Source organism: Vigna unguiculata, chromosome 2 (genome assembly GCF_004118075.2).
Source record: "Vigna unguiculata cultivar IT97K-499-35 chromosome 2, ASM411807v1, whole genome shotgun sequence".
NCBI lineage: Eukaryota > Viridiplantae > Streptophyta > Magnoliopsida > Fabales > Fabaceae > Vigna > Vigna unguiculata.
In genome coordinates, this window is record NC_040280.1 from 26,884,339 (window position 1) to 26,901,512 (window position 17,174).

At 31.1% G+C, this 17,174-nt stretch overlaps 1 protein-coding gene across 4 annotated transcripts; it reads right to left on the reverse strand.

Annotated features, from left to right (window-relative positions):
* Nucleotides 1-3,158: 3,158 nt before the first annotated feature.
* Nucleotides 3,159-15,428, reverse strand: LOC114173828 (protein GRIP). Of its 4 annotated transcripts, XM_028058457.1 has the most exons (23): nt 15,220-15,428; nt 14,255-14,769; nt 13,836-13,951; nt 13,211-13,380; nt 12,358-12,451; nt 11,782-11,868; nt 11,509-11,589; nt 10,694-10,819; nt 9,715-9,823; nt 9,557-9,636; nt 9,006-9,134; nt 8,820-8,920; nt 8,451-8,584; nt 8,251-8,348; nt 8,053-8,172; nt 7,907-7,934; nt 7,685-7,743; nt 7,307-7,378; nt 7,166-7,213; nt 4,238-4,343; nt 4,077-4,135; nt 3,547-3,658; nt 3,159-3,440 (listed from the first exon to the last, which is right to left on the reverse strand). In XM_028058457.1, exons 2-22 carry the CDS (start codon nt 14,703-14,705, stop codon nt 3,548-3,550), a joined length of 2,379 nt encoding a protein of 792 aa, XP_027914258.1. In that variant the 5' UTR covers nt 14,706-14,769; nt 15,220-15,428; the 3' UTR covers nt 3,159-3,440; nt 3,547. The 4 variants fall into 4 exon arrangements, 3 of the variants coding, with proteins under 3 accessions (XP_027914258.1, XP_027914257.1, XP_027914259.1); XM_028058456.1 differs by having other exon boundaries at nt 3,159-3,658; XR_003602601.1 differs by lacking the exons at nt 3,159-3,440; nt 3,547-3,658; nt 4,077-4,135; nt 4,238-4,343 and adding an exon at nt 7,497-7,601 and having other exon boundaries at nt 7,160-7,213.
* Between the last annotated feature and the right edge of the window lie 1,746 nt (nt 15,429-17,174).

Below are 17,174 nucleotides of genomic sequence, written 5' to 3' on the forward strand. Positions count from 1 at the left end.
GGATATGACACGTATCAGATACGTCGATACTTTTATTTTAAAATAATTGGATATTGTACGTAATATATGAATATTGAAAAATGTACAATAATTCTTAAACACATAATAAATATATGATTGTTATTGTGTGAATCCAAATTAAAACCTTAGTAGCTAATATTAGTGACCAATTTACAATTGAAACTATTTTAGTTACCAATTTAAAGATCAGTTGTAATTTTTTGAATTATTTTAGTTGTCAATAATGTTTAGTTTATAAATTGATACTTAAATTTGTCACTATAGTAATTAATTATTTTGTTATTAAAATTTATTATTATTCAAATATTTTCTTGTAGTCTGCAAGAACTTCATAAATTAGATACTTCATCGATAAGTATCGATAAAATATCCTAAAATATTGGACATGGATAAATGTCGAACACGAATACGTAACTCGAATTAAAGTATCTGTGCATCATAGTTTATAACAATTTGTCGTAAACATTCATACTTTTGTTTTATCTTCAATTATATTTTAAATTAAAAAAATACAAATTAAACATTTAAATATTCTTATTTAATCTTTAACTCTATTTTGAAATAAAATAAAAATATAAACTACTAATATAATAAAAAAGTAACTGCAAATATATTTACATCACACCCTACTATAAATCTCCATTCAACCGCATATACACTACAAATCATATATATTATCTTCTATATAACCACTAATATATAAAGTAAACTGGATTCAAATAAATTCAAAACATATAAAATAATTACTTAAAATCATAAAAAAATCTTCAATATATTTGATTTAAGAGAATTTTAATATTTTAAATAACTTATAATAAAATATTTGTATAAAAAACTTTCAAGATAACATTTTAATAAAAAAGATAAAAGGTATATATAATAACAAACTATAAAGATAACATTTCAAAAAAAAAAAGATAAAAGATATATAGAATAAACAATCAAACTTCCTTTATTTGATTTAAGATAAAAAAATTTAAATAAATTACTCAAAATCATAAAAAAAATCTTCAATATATTTGATTTAAGAGAATTTTAATATTTTAAATAACTTATAATAATAAAATATCTGTACCTATAAAAATTCTGAAGAGAACATTTTAATAAAAAGATAAAAGATATATAAAATAAACAATCAAATTTCCTCACCTCTTCATTTTATAAAGACAATGGGTTAGCTTGTGGAGAATACTGAGAAGAGAAAAGATCATAAAGTTGTTTTTTCCTGTGCAGTAAGAGAGGATCAGTGAAGTTCTTATTAGAAAACGTAATCATGAGCCGATTACCACCATTCCCAGAAATGCCAAGTAAGTTTCAAAAGTAGGATTTTATATATTCATGTATCTGTGAATTTTAGTAATATCATAATTCAAGATTTGATATTTTTATTGGTATATTCAGGATACTGCTACAGCATAACAACCATAGGGAGTCATCAACGTTTTTCCTACTACGCATCCATGTTGGGTGCCACTGAGACCACTACTCTGAGGCCTGCAGCTATTTTTCGATTCACCATTTTTGTTTCTTCTGAATATGATCGAATTTCAGAACTAAATACTCCTTCTACTCTTATACCGGCCGAAACCTTCTTCCGAGAGGGTTCAAATTTCTTGCAGACACTGTTATCACCACTCTCATCGCACAGACTCTTCGGCACTCACATTTTTGAAACAATAGTGAACGCGGTTGCTCATGAAGTTCGACAAATCTTTCGCGTCGATGAGGCTGCTCCTTCTTCTTCGGAATCTGAACCCCCGGAAGTTCCTGTGTGGATTGTGGTCGGTGTTAATGATAACACCTTGTTTGAGTCGACAAACCTGGTTCCAGCATCCCAAGAAGCCATTGACACGTTGTTGAAGAAATCTAGGGTTGTGCAGGGTGAGAGTTGTTGTTGCATATGCTTGGATGAATTCAATGTCAATGCTGAGTGCTACACACTCCCATGCCAACACTTCTTTCATCATAAATGTATTCTGCGCTGGCTACAAACCGATCACACCTGCCCCATGTGCCGCCACCCTCTGCTAACCCTAAAAGACTAGACTAGCCACAAAAGTTTCATCATCAGGTTTGTTTTTGTTTAGTATCTATAATTATAACTACGTACAAAGATATTTTCTTTTTTTCCACATTTTATAATTTCAATTTTATTTATTCATCAATCAACTATTAAAGTCCGCAATATTCTTGGTTGTTTTATTGAATGTGTATTTGATTAAATTTTGGCAGAAAAACTCAAGATCTAATCAAAGTTTTTTCGTTTTTATCAACGATCATTTATGGCAATCAGTTGTTAATAATTATGATTATTTGAATTCGTTATATAATAACTTCTTTTTTAATATTTTTATTATATATACCGGTGTAAACACACATGTTATAAACATTTTTTAAATATACATATTATTAAATTAATATATAAAATAAAATTATATTTATTAAAAATAAAATAAAATATATCAAAAAGATGAGAGAATAACTTTTAATAAATAAAAAAAAAAGAGAAAAAAGATGAGAGAATAACTCTTGATAAATAAGAAAAAAGAAAAAAAAGATGAGAAAATAACTCATGATAAATAAGGAAAAAAAGAAGAAACATAAACGATTTCATAAAAAGTTAAAGTTAATGAAAATAACAAACAATTTTCAAAAATTTTATAAATAATTATATTTTAGAGGATAAAATTAAAATTTTAAAATATCGACACAAAAGATAAAATCTTCTTTATATATATATATAGATGACTTTTTAATATGAGATTCAATCGTTGACTTATATATAGAATTCACCATCATATACGTGATGGACAAAACCAGTCACCACTGTACTCTTATATGCTTTTCCATAAAGATCTCATTTAGCTGTTAATATCTCTTCTGTTTCTTTTTCTTTCTTTCTCAACAGAGCTCTTCGAGCTTTATTTGTTTTATGAATAAAATGCACGATTTCATTTTATTTTTTCAAAATAAGAAAGAAAAAATGAATAAGTTACTCCACAAACATAAACTAACTTGTTGAAACTTTTTGCACTTAAGTTATCTAAATTCTTATTTTAAATGTGCAAAAAATAATTTTAATTTCATTTGTTTCTTATTTTTCTCTCTTCTAAAAATACTTGTGAAAAAACTTAGCATGAACACAGAAGGATACTTCTCATTCCTTTGGCATTGCAAATTAAAAAATCATACAAAGACATGATACAGTTATCTAGTGATACTTTTAATAACATTTAATGGTAAAAAAGGACTACGTGGTTGCACCTTGAGCCAAATAAGAGGCAGAACATACGAGAGTTCTCCCACCCTGTTGTGATATATATGTATACTACCCTTGATGTCAGCCTCCAAACACCTGAATGGAACAGTTGCTGTTGTAACCATGTTTCCCCTTCTTCTTTAATTTACAGATACAAAACCTGCTTGGTCAGTAAGAATGAGTAAATAAACATTTTCCTAGAACTGGATGGTAGACGCAGACAATCTAACGCCAGCAAAAATAATTCTCCAGCACTCCATTTACACCTTAAGAAAATGTGAATCTTGAGAAAAGTGATAGGCCAGATCCTGAAGTATCACTTGCAGGAGTTGGTGGAACTTCTGTTGAGGTGCGATATGCCTGTTGACACTTCTGAATCTGCACTCATCATTAGATGCAGAAAATTGTTTCATTTTCAGTAACTAAAACGACAAAACTTTCGATTTTAAAAAAAAAAAATACTTATATTCTGTTAGCCATTAAAAGAAATTGCTGTAACATAAAAAAATTAATAAAAATAACTTTTGACTTCTCTAAGAGAGGTCATTTTGGATTATATCGAAAATTTATAAGTTTAATATATGGATCAGCCTTTGTTTCAGTGGAGCATGTTCAATCTTATCGTAAAAAGAATTTGGAAATTATTTCAGAGCGATTTCCAATGAGAAAACCCTTAATTTTAATTTTTGATATGTAATAACACTGTACAGACTACACCTCTTTACTTGGCGCAAGTTCATTCCCAGTACCCATGAAGACTTATCCTAAGATGTAAAGTAGAAGATGACAAAATTACCTCTTCTGGACTAAACTGAAGCAGCATTCCAATAACCGGAAGCAATACCTCAACTTCACCTGGTAAAATAAAATAGTCACATTAATAGCTTCTCAATCTAGTTAATAAATATAAAGGAGATAAAAGAAGGATCACTTTAATTTTTTTTTCAAAATTAATACCAGTCTCAAGTAGCTTTAAGATGACATTCTTTAAATATGTCATATCTACACCTTCCCTTTTCTTTGATCTTTCCATGTCGCGAAGCTCAGTCTTTAACATTGCCTCCTACAGTTAGAATATATAGAAATTCATAAGTCTCGATCTTTATAAACAAAAACAACAAAAGTGTTATCCTACTTGGAGGGGTCGACTGCATGGATCATTCAACACCATTCGACTGGGTTTCCATAAAGGTATAATTAAAATAAAATAGTTCTAACGAATGCTCATTTATCTGTTTATTTTTCAAGTCACAAACTTAAAAATAACAGTATTTGTTTGTTCTAATATTAGACCATAATCCTTAAGAAATCTGAAAACTAAACCTATGAGTTAGTCTAAGATACTCTAAATTATTCTTATGACATAAGCAAGATATTAAATTATATTTTTTTGTAGAAAAGGATACCCTCTTACTTTAACTATAATTTTTTGTCTAGTATTTGATCCAACAATTAATATCAAAGCTAAGATCACAAATTAAATTCTAAGTGGACAATTATTAGGGGGGCACTATTACATTTTACATCAAGTGTCCCGTGATGAAGACAAAGTTGACCAAGTCACAATCAAAGAGTTCACTTCCTAACAACAGAGTTGTTAAGGGAAAGATTTTTGCAGAATACATGAATTGTCCTACTGCAAAGACTAGGTAAGCTAAGTCACGATTGAATCGTAGTGTTTGGATTGTTACACTTTTCAATATAAAAATTGCACCATGACTATTAGATATAATATTTAGCCTAGTAGTAAGCATTCAATTTAACAGAGACAAGGTCCGCACTGCGAAAAGTAAGGCAAAACAGTGAGTGGATGCATCGTTACATACGGCAAATAGTGACAACGCACATGGAAATTATTTTGGAGTAATTGAATGAGCATATGAGCACGTGGAAATTATTTTGTTGCTGATCTTGTGGTCAGCAACCTGAACTGGTGATGGCCAGTGGAAGAGCTGGAAAAGCAGCAGAAGGTGATCAGAAATGTGTGACAGACAACAAAAAAGTTCAGCATGATATAAGCAAAACAGGGCCATAAATGATGGCAGTTTTGGCGATACAATACTGGCAGTGACAAAATGGGAGGTTCCGAAATGAGGCCTGATAGGAAATATCACTAATTTGAAGAATCATGAAATAAAGGCCTCAGAATTTTAGGAAACTCAACAGTGGAGTAGTGATAAAATAACTCATGGAGGATGCTATTGCTCTAATACCATGTAAAAATTAACAGATTTAAGGTACAAGGGGAGGAAAAAGATAGGGACAATACCAAGGAATGTTTTTGATTTCTATTTCCAAAATCTGTTATAATTTTTAAAAACTAAAAATATGACAACTTGTTTGGTGTTTTGCTTTTGAAAAAACAGGGACACAACGTATGATGCCACTTCAAAAATTTACAGGCAATAATGTTTACAGGCAATAATACAGGAAGGATGTATGATGCACTTCAAAAAGCCAATCCAGTCTATGAGTCGTACATTTTAAATTGGGTTTATTTTTAAGTTTCATGGATTATAAAAAATTTGTGTTGACACAGTATTGGATCTGACCTTGCTGAGAATTTGCTCAGAGACTGCATGGATAATGAGAAAACAGAGGAAGAGGAAGATAAGAAAACATATCCCAGATGTTCTGTTTTTTTAGTTTTTAAAACACCTGTTTTGGAAACAAGTTTGAAAACTTAATAGACTTAATGAGAAAAATGTGTTGAGAAGAATACAATTGTTTTAGAAATAATTTATAAAACCACAAAGTGATAGGAGAATCAAAAGGCCATACATATTCTGAGATTGGTATTGACTTGATATGATGCTGTAACGTATTACAATATGGTACAAAAACAAAATGTATGTACCAACCCTTACATACAGTAATATTATATTATAATCCTAACTAAACAAGGAAATAAATTATGAGATAATAAGCAAATACAGAAACCAAGCTTAGGCAATAATAAGTAAATATGGAAACTATACTGACATAACCTAAGATGCTCTAAATCATCCTTAACAAATAATCAAGATATTATAAGACATTTTTCTTATGTTATAGCAAACAATTGCAAACAGCAAAACTTTCTATGAAAGGCTACAAGTTTTTCAGTGCTAAAGTGCCTAGGATTGTTGGATCAGTTGCAGAAAACTGAATTCCGTAAATGAACAATTCAGTCTCTCCCACTTATCAACCTTACGTTTTTTATTATAAAACAGTGATACCTTAACTTGCTTAACGTATCTATATTCAATACCAGAAATAGTGAATACTTCGATACATATATGTGAAGTATCAAGTGTCCATGCCTTTAAAAGAAGTTACGTAAAGCAAATACAATTACATAGGAGATACATAAGCATGTTTAATATAGAAGTATATCTCTCGACGAACCAAAAAGGGTAATTGTTTTTGTGAATGATTACAAGACAGTAATGAGGTTGATATCATTCCCATTTTTAAGACATAAAAAAGTGATATATGATGACAGTGATTTATAACTGTAATTTTGATTTTAGTAATGTCCAAGAAGTATATTCTTAATATGAATTTGTAGAATTGGAATTATATATTTATCTCTTTACGGATACACACATGCATATGTATAGACGTGTACCATACATGTATTGTGTCATACATATTTTTAGAATAATTGTATAGGCATATGTGATACGCATAACACACTCATCCATAGTAAAGCATGTCATTAGCAGCATCACTTGCTTGCCCTTTAGCACACTCTAAAAGGTAAACTTTTCCTTTTTCAAGTCTCTAGGGAATATATGATGTAAAATCAAAAATAGAACTTCAGTTTTAAATAAACCTAGAAAACTAGTCCAGCAATATTTTCATATGGAAATACATTTACAAAACTTTGGCACATATAAATACCTGTTGGTTGTGGAGACGATTCTCACGTTCAAGCTCTTCAATTTCTTCCTAAAACACCAACATTAGATTATATAGTTACAAATGAAAGAGAGATGACCAGATGGGTGATGAGATAGATGTTCTAAAAATGTCAAGACATACTTGAAGAGCTAAAATATGACGCTGTGACTGTGCTAACTCCTCCTCTCTTTGCGCTTGTTGTCTAGCCAAAACCTGTAATTATGACAGAATATTTATTGAAAAACGGATGAAATGATAGAATCTAAAAAAAAATGGAAAACATGCAATAGAGTCTGAAAGAAATAGTATTGTATATTTTGAATAAAAAAACCTCTCAACTTCCAGAACATCCCCCCCTCCAAAAAAACTAACAGAGAGATGGTGAGATCACTAAAACAGTTGTTTTCTCTCTCAAATCTGACCAACCTGCTATGCACTACTTCCAAAATAGGGAAAAAAACAACAAAACATTACAGATAAATGATTTAAACTGAAAAGTTTGAATGAAAAGAGCTATACCAGAATTTGCTGTTCTGCAGCAGAGGGGCTTAAATTTGTTGAATCGAATTTATTTGAGGCTGTACATAACAGTTGAAGAAAGAAATGTCACTACCATTCCTAAATGTTTGATTTGTGAAAGAATTTAACAACAGTGTGATAAAATATCCGTAACATTGAAGAGATGCTTAAAAGAAACTTTGCAAGTGGAAAGACTTTGGCCATAAAAAAATAATTTAATACCTGTTGTGTAAGAATCATTTTGATCGACCTGACATCATTTGACAGCATTGTGAAAGCAGTAAAGTGAAAATACCAGACCATGAAAATGAGTACAGGATCAATCTATTAAATCTCATGATATTGAAAAAGCTGATAAAGAAACATACTAGTGGTCTTGATTGAAGAGACTGGCGAAGATTTTTATTTTCATCTAAAAGTCTGGATATTTCATAATCTTTCTCCTCAATCATTCTATCAGCAAGATCATGAAATGAAGTATGCTCTTCCTAAAAGTAATAGATTCAATTAGCACAACAGACAGGAATTGGGGAGTCCAAGCACAGGTTTAATGATATGCAGATTACCTTCAGTTTTTTAAATCGTTGTTTGAGCTCTTCCAATTCCTTTTGCTTATCTTTTGTGGCAGTTGCTTCATTTTCAGCCTTGATTGCCTCACATTTGACTGCAAAGTTTGATCTCAGTTAACATCTTATACAAAATCATACAGACAGGAGAATCAAAGAAGGTATAAGCAACTATTTAACAAAGTAGCAGAGTGCACTACTTCTCCATGTTTCTTCTACATTTTGAAGACTTAGTCCCCATTCCTCTTTCTCTTTTAGTTGCTGAGCATTAACTGAGTCAAGCTTTATTTCTAAGCTCCTTATCTGTTGCTTGACATTTTCAAGGGTTGAATCTCTGAAAATCATAAAATGAGAGGTTGTGACTGCTCCATACTCAACAGCAAGAAGGGAATTACTATAGTGTATCCAACTTTTTACCCAAACCATAAGCACAAATCAATGAAATATGCAAGTTTTTCACAAAATCAGTTGCTTGTGAGTCATCATTTCCTTCCAACTATATGCTCGTAATTATCTAGTATTCAAAATCAGGCGAACAAACCATAAAGATTTGTCAATATATATGACACCTTTCTGCAAGTTCTTTCTCATGATTAGCCATAGCAGATTGAAGATCTTGAAGAACTTTATCCCTTTCTTCTGTTATTGATAATACTTCATTTTCAACTTCCTGAAGAAAATTAAGAATGTAATTGGTGATTAATTTACACATGTTACTTAAACAATGTCTTCTACAAAAGACTGATAAAATGTACTTTCAGAGTTTCCTCTAGGGCTCTGAGTTGTTCCGAGTCTTTAGCAGCAGCCAGTTCAGCATCTTTCTTTTGAAGAAGTGCATGTGCACGAACTTTGTATGAAGAAAATTCCTTTTCTAGAGAGCGGATCTGCAGAGACACAAAAACCCACGTCAAACATCAGACATGTAGTTTTGTAAATGATTTGTCTTGTCTCTGTATGTCTGCTGCCAAGGGACTAATCAGCAGCCATTCAAGGGATAACACTATCTTGTCAATTATAGGCTGCATTAAAGTAATAACTATCTTGCCATCTTATTAGTGTCGATTCTATGACAAAGCATTCAACAAAAAACTCAAATTGCACCAATTTACTATTACTCAACAATGCCAGATACAACTTAGAAACAGGATTGTCTCCTAGAACAAGGATTCTATATGACAACAAATTATTACATAACATACTTTCTAATTTACGTAAGAAAATATGCTAAAGCTCAAGCTATAGATCAACATTGATTTTATTTGTTTAATTTACTCCAGTTTATTACTAATGGAAGTTTAAGTAGAACCTCTTCTTTGGCAGCCAACAATTCCACATCTCTCATATTGAGGATCCTTCTTTGTGCGGATACCTCTGATTCTAGCTGACCTGACAATTGTCAAAAGCATAAATAAGCATATTAAAATGAATGAGAAATCTTTTAGAAATAGAAGGATAAAAATGTACTTTTTATTTTGGCTACTTCAACTTCTGCATGTATGCAGTTGCTCTCTGCAATGTCGAGTTTTGCTTTGAGTGCTCGCGAAGCAGTCTCCCAGCTTTCCCTTTCTTTGTCCTGAACACACCACAAATAAAGATTAAAGCAGGCAAAATACAAAAACAGTTAAGCATTAAGTTTGGAAACAAAAAGAACTCCAAATTTCAAAACATTCCTATTTCTCTTCAAACACTCCTCCTATATGCCTATGCAAAAACGAATTCCAGTAAAAGGCACCCCATATGGTTAAAACCACAATGTTCTTCCACTTGTGAAGGGAAAGAACATTTATGACAATTAAATTAACATATGTAAAAATTGAAGATCATTCTCAGAAAGATAAATCATAGAGGAATTTAATTAAGTGATTAAACATCTAAACTAAGTGTTTCAGTTAACTAACTTCTAAGAAGTCAATGCACTATGGTCAACTTCATTCCTGATCGTACAAGCATAATTTTAGGGGAAAGCTCAACCCAAATAATTAGTTAAGGAAATCATTTATCGATTTCAACAAATGTACCTAGAAATAAATGCATCGTTTAAATTTGCATAAAAATTATGTGATCAATAAATTACAATTCTAGATGCTTCCATGTCTGAGACACAAAAATTGATGAGTAGAAAAAGTGACAAAATGCTCCTACATAGTTATTTAGTCAGTTCCTCAGAGGATGCAAGTTGTCTATAGTGACATACACAATAGTTAATGAGACATTACACACAATGATGTAACTTCACATGTTTTATTTTCTATTAATTTTACAATTGAATTTATGCGTTATTGAACTGATTTTGTATGTTGCTTAAATGTAAATATTAAAAAAAGGCCAGATATATGCAAATATCATAACAAACACTCTTGTTTAAGGAAAACGGAGAAAAATAAGAGAAATCAACACAAAGTGGAACACTAATTTACTCATTCAGAAGTCAGGAGGATCATACATGCTCCTCTTTTAGGTGAGAAAGCTCCCCTTTCACACTTTCCACCACTGCTCTGAGTCGTGCTGCTTCCCCGGTTGATGCTGCTTCCATCTCTGCAATTCTGGATTCTTTTTCTGCAACTAGAACCTGGAGGCATTAGTGAATGGAGCAAGGTCAGGTCATCAGCTAGAAACTTCTGGCATGTTTAGGAGCACACTTACTTCTATATGAACCGAGTGGCACCACTTACTTAATCAATGCAGAAAATAAATTTTATTCGTCTATTACGACTCTTTTAATTGTCTATAAAACTAGCCCATAACTTAATATTCCTAAGATAATTTAACTTGTTAAATATGTAAGACACTATCTGCTACAAATGCACACAATTTTATATGTATTGTTGAATTTAAATTTAAGTTAAATATTCAAGAAAAGAATACATGCTAGAGAATAACAAATTTGTATGAAATGCCCAAGAATAAGAAACCTATCAGCTGATGCAGCTCATCCTCAAATGTGTCCAATTCAGATTAATTCAAGGCCTAGTAATAGCTCAAAGGAAAGCTTGAACCTAAACAAAATTAGATTGGTTGGTGGTTTCTGATCCCAAAACTCACCTATAACCTTGAGCCCTAGCAGGCATTTATTTAAAAGAAGCTGCTAAGTAAAATAGCCAACCATAAACAGCTATATATAAATAAATCATCAAAATTTGGAAATCAACAATCCTTCAACCAGCTCATGGAACACAATTTTCAACTCAGAAAAAGCGTCTTTTTTCCCCATCTTGAAACACATCAAGTATGGAACAAGCTCATGATCATCGAACTAACCTGGAGTGAAGAAATAGACTCAGCTGCCTTACTTCTGTCAGACAATGCATCATTAAGTTGAGCCTCCAAACTCTCTATATTCTGCACAAGTAAACATTGAGTTGAAGCCAAAGCACAACTAGATCTAAATATAAAGAACATATTATAGAATTTAACCTTTTATTCAGTAAAAGAAGAATTTTGGCGAGGGGTAAAAGAATGTATAAGGATATGGTGTCCTCCTAAAAGATAAAGTATGAAAACAGTCAGCCAAAAATGCTAGAACACATGTACCTTTTGGTGCTTAGCAGAGAGCTCAACTAGTGCAGCTTGCCTTTTTTCTTCAGCAGCCTGAAGCAACCCTCTCATATCCTCCAACATCTGAGTTATTAATTTTATTCAGCGAACATAGTTATATGTAACCACTTTTAAATGATGTGGTACCAAATGAACATACACAAAAGTTTCATGACAGTTATTACTGCAGACAATAATGGCAAAAATAGGACTCAGTCCAGAACACTGCTCAAAGTAACGGGGTAGACACATGATCCAATGAAAAGGCAAATATGAATATATTTTGGCCTAAATGTAATTTTGTACTTGAGAAACGATTTGGGTATCAAATTCAGTTTGCTAAGTTTGAACAAGTCAAATGCAAATCATTTTGTTTACAACCATAAATAGATAATGCAGTTAAGTTACATACACAAACATCCACATGAGACAGTTGTAATAATCAGACATCATCAAGAAAGAGCACGAATAAATGTACAGGAGATCTTATATAGAATTGTGTTTATATATATACATATCAAGATCCAAAAGAAATAAACCACTTCAAGAATGAAAATGAAAAAAAGAGTGTACCTGTTCCTTTTCTGCAAGTGATTGTTGCAATACTTCAAGAGCACTCTCTTTAGGTTGCAATGAACGCTTTAAATCTTCAATGGTATCTCGAAGACTGTGCAACATACATTTTTACATCAATAATTACAAATGGGTGTAAGAGTGAGTATATACATAGGGTCTGATTGGAAAAGTTTCTCTATAAGGATTTCTGAGAGAAAAATACGAAGAAAAAAAAAAATTATTTTCTCTGTAAGTTAAAATCAGTTATGCACAAACTAATTTGTAGAAGCTCTCTTATATAACTTCTCCAAATTTTTATTTTAACTTGTGCATAAACTAATTTTAACTAATGGAAAAGTCAATTTTATTTTTCCTTTATATTTTTCTCTCTGGGAAATTCTTATGTAGAAACTCAACCAAACAGGTCCATAGTCTATAGTGGAGTCTAGTCACATACATTAGTTATGACATATTATAGTATATTTATAACAAACATTCTTAGGAAATCACTAATCAATAAGGAACAATGAACCCAACACATGACAAAAAACACTACCTCCCATGCATGTGTGCCTTTCTTTGCAAGTCATAATTAAAATTTAAAATGAAAAGAAGTAAAACCAGCAATGCATGAATAAAAAATGGGTTGAAGTGAAAGCTGGTAGAAGTTATCGCGATTAGAGCACTGCAGCACAAATAACCTTTAAATGAGGCGTGGATGAACTTTTACAAGCACCACTTCATATCAGTCTTACATAGAAAGATAATTGAGAAAATAACTTCTCATGAAACACAACTAAAGATGTGCAAGTTTCCAACAAATGGATGTACTCACTAATCATCATGGTCAAAAGCAAATTGGTTTCCTTACTTGTTGTTTGCACTTCTTAGTTGTTGTCTATCACCATCCATGGCTTTCAATGCCTCATTTGCTTGCTTCCTAGTACGCTCTAATTCTTGTTGCATTGCTAACTGTTGGGATGATGCTCGCTCTGCAATTTCATTCACCTCAGAGAAACGGGCCTCAATATCATCTTTTTCCTGTGAATGAAATTTCAAAAGTAAGACTAAACACATAAATTAATTCATTGACGTGGTTGTTTCAATGGATTTTGCTGAAGCACTAAACAAGAACTTCCTGACTTATTGTGCTTACATAAGAATTCCAGGGTCCAGAGTTCATCATTAAAAGACAGCCAATGTACTCTCTTTACAAAATTTCTATCATAAGACAGTAATACCATTTACACAGACTATTAATTAGGCTACACTGCACAAATTTTAGAGGGAGGGATGAGGGAACTTAAGTATGGCAACCAGATCAGCAGTTTGTGAAAAAAGATTGTATAAGTAGTACCGCTTATAGAAAATATACACAATATCAGCATAAAAAAATTAAAAGGAAGAAAATAGTAGAATCACCTTTTGAATTTCTCAGAAAATATACACAATATCAGCATAAAAAAATTAAAAGGAAGAAAATAATGTAGAATCACCTTTTGAATTTCTTGAATACGCTGTTTTGCTCGCTTGTGAAGCCTATTGAACTTGGAGTCAAGTTCAGAATACTTCTCATCGCGCTCTTTTATTTCTTGGTCCAACTTTGTTTGAGCTACACAAGAAAAGATAATGCAATGCATTCATTCCTTCTACGGAAAATAAAGCCGTTTAGAGCAATGTTAATTCTCTTTAGCCTGTATGATATCAGGAGCCACTACACATGTTGTTTATATTTATATCATTCTTAAACTGCAAGAGGAAAAGTAATTCAATCTGTAGGAGAAGGAATTGGTCTTAGAGGCAAAACTGGCTTCCAGAGCAAGTAATAATACAAACAGTAATATTTAATTTAAGTCAAGTTTGTTCATTTATAATTGATTAATCACTCCCACTGTTTAACACAAATATAACATACCTTCTACAAGGTTTTCAGAGAGCTCTTGGGCCTTTGCTTCTGCCTCTGAGTATGCCAATTGAAGATGCTTCAAAGCCTCCTCTGATGCAATTCTTGTTTGCTTTTCTTCCAGAAATTCTTTATTTAACAATAGTATTTTTTCCTTTAGTTCTTTCACAATGTCAGAATCCCCATCTTCTAAGCCACCAACTCCTTTCTGTATACTAGAATCACTATGTACACTGTTTACAATTTTTAATCCCGCAAAATGGGACTTTAAGTAGTCATTCTGAAACCTGAGGTCCATAACCATTTCTAGAAGCTGATCGTCAGTATCAGCAGGACCTTGATTAACATCAGACAATCCATTTTCCAATACAATATTTCCATTGCTTCCATCTCCGTAATGATGATCCTCATCAGGAAAATGCTCCTCAGGTCTAACAGAATCTTCCGCGTGAGTGTCCATCATTCCACCAGTATCCCCTTCACCCGATGCAATCAACCTCTTGCAGCACAAGTCTTACCAGCATAAGCTGCAATTGGACAGTCAATAACCATTATGAACCTACTGTGTTACGAAATACAGACACAAACTTACGCCCCCGCATTGATTCATAATCACTTAAAGATTTGCATATTAAAGAGCATAACATCCACATGCACGTATTATTTAAAAATTCAATCACAAATCCCAAAGGCAAATGGAGCATTAAAATATTTCAATTACTTCCACTTGAACATTGAAATGCTCCACACATGAAAACCCGTAAAATTGAATCAATCGCGATTTTTTACCATAAGAAATAAGCAGGTTACCAAATCAGCTAGAGATAACGTAAAACAGAGCTAATTCTGGTGGCATTTGATTCTCCTCCTAATATATTGTGTGATGCGTTCAACGGAATTGGAATTCAATGAGAAACAAGTAACGTCATTGAATTAGAACAAATATCCAAGAGTGAAGGTTCCACAATTGAATGTACCTGAGTGTAGGGAACTTGTGTGACAGAATGAATGATAGACAGAATTTGGCAAATAAACGACGTTGAATCGATTTGAACGCGAGAAGCGCCGGTGGAGGTGAGATCGCCGGTGGCAGAACGGATCTCACGCCGGCGTGCAAGCGAGGGAGAGCAGAAAACGTTGCCGTTTCAGAATGCCCTGACACTGATTATTACAAACTTGGGAAGAGGATTTGGATCCAGAATAATGATGTAATATTTTTATTCGACGAGGGTATTTGAGTAATCTTGCTCATATTGATTTTCGGCTTTTAGAATTTTAAAATTTAGATTAAAATGTATTTGTCACACTTTCATATTTGTAATTAAATAAATATTTAATAAAAAAAATTACACTTAACTACTCAAAAGCATTTACAAGGAAAGACTAGGACAAAAGAAAAGGTTAATAATGGGAGGGAGTATAATTTCAATACTATGAGTTTATTTTTTTAAAATGTGCTGAATTGAAAAAAATATAAAATGAAAAATACACAAAAAATAGAATAATTATAATACTTTATTTGTGTTTGCGCTTATTTTTTTAGTTAAAAGAACTAGATTTTATCCTTGTATTACAGTGAATAAATATTCTTCATGACTAAAAATTATAATAAATACTACTTTTAAATATCTAAATTACATTATAATTAAAACATGTATGACAAAAAATATCAAATCATTATAGTTATAATAAATAATTTATATTTTTATTTTTAATAAGTGATGTTTTCTTAAAAAATATTAAAAATGATAAATTAAAAAAATTTACATTAAATTATTCGTATAACGTTGGTTATACTAAACAAATCATATGCATGTTAAAGGAATATTTGGATTTTGATGAAATATATATATATATATATATTGATATTAAGTTGCATATTGCTAAATCATTCTATTGATATGAAAAATATATTCAGGGCATAGTTACATCACTTATTAAATTATTTATTTGGTGTTAAAAAACAAGAAGATATATTATATGTGAAATTCTCCTACGCCATAATATTTTGTTGGCGTTGAATGTGTGAGAGTGAAGAAATGCAAGATGTGAGAAATAAATAATTTTATAACTTACATACAGGTTTAATAGTATATATTTCTGTTTTGTGTTCATTTTTGTCTCACTAATTCCAATTTTTTTAGTTTAGCTCTATTTAAAAAAAAGAAAAAAGAAATGAAAGTGTAGTATATTTTTATCAAATTCATAATGAAGTGTTACGAAAATAATATCGTATTTGTTGTTTTATTACATGTCACTCTTGTCAATGATGCCAAATTATTTAGATAATGAAATGCCATTTGTTATTCGTACATATTACTGTTAATTTAATAGAAGAATATACTAACTCAAATTTCAAAAGAATGACCAGATAAAAAAAAAAAAAACATTCAAAATATTAAATGAATTTGAGAAGAATATCATAATAGTGAAACAAAACAATTATTAAATTTGTTATATATGACATAATGAAGGGTTCTTTTATATTTGTTGTCACATTAAAATCGTTCTAAGTGATCTCAATTTAAAATTTTAGGTGTTTAGTTGAATACTACATTGAATTGGCAGATTCCATGTCTATTACAAATGATGAGTTACAGAATATATTCTTGGGCATTGAATTTTTGTGACAAATCAAACTTATGTCCGATTTGTGAGATTATTTAATATTTATCTTAACTTATAATTGTCACGGTAATGTGAAATGTAAAAACATATAAAAAAACCATTGAATTTGTGATCACTGTACTTGAAGAACAACTAATTTATTTTTAGCAAACTGGTATAATTTACTTTTAAAATTACTAAAAATATACATAATACATCTTTTTTAACTGTTTGTAGAAGTCATTTTTGTTTCAATGGCTTGAATAAACATCCATAATATTTTTAAGTCATAATGTATAATCTATAATATCTATAATAATATATA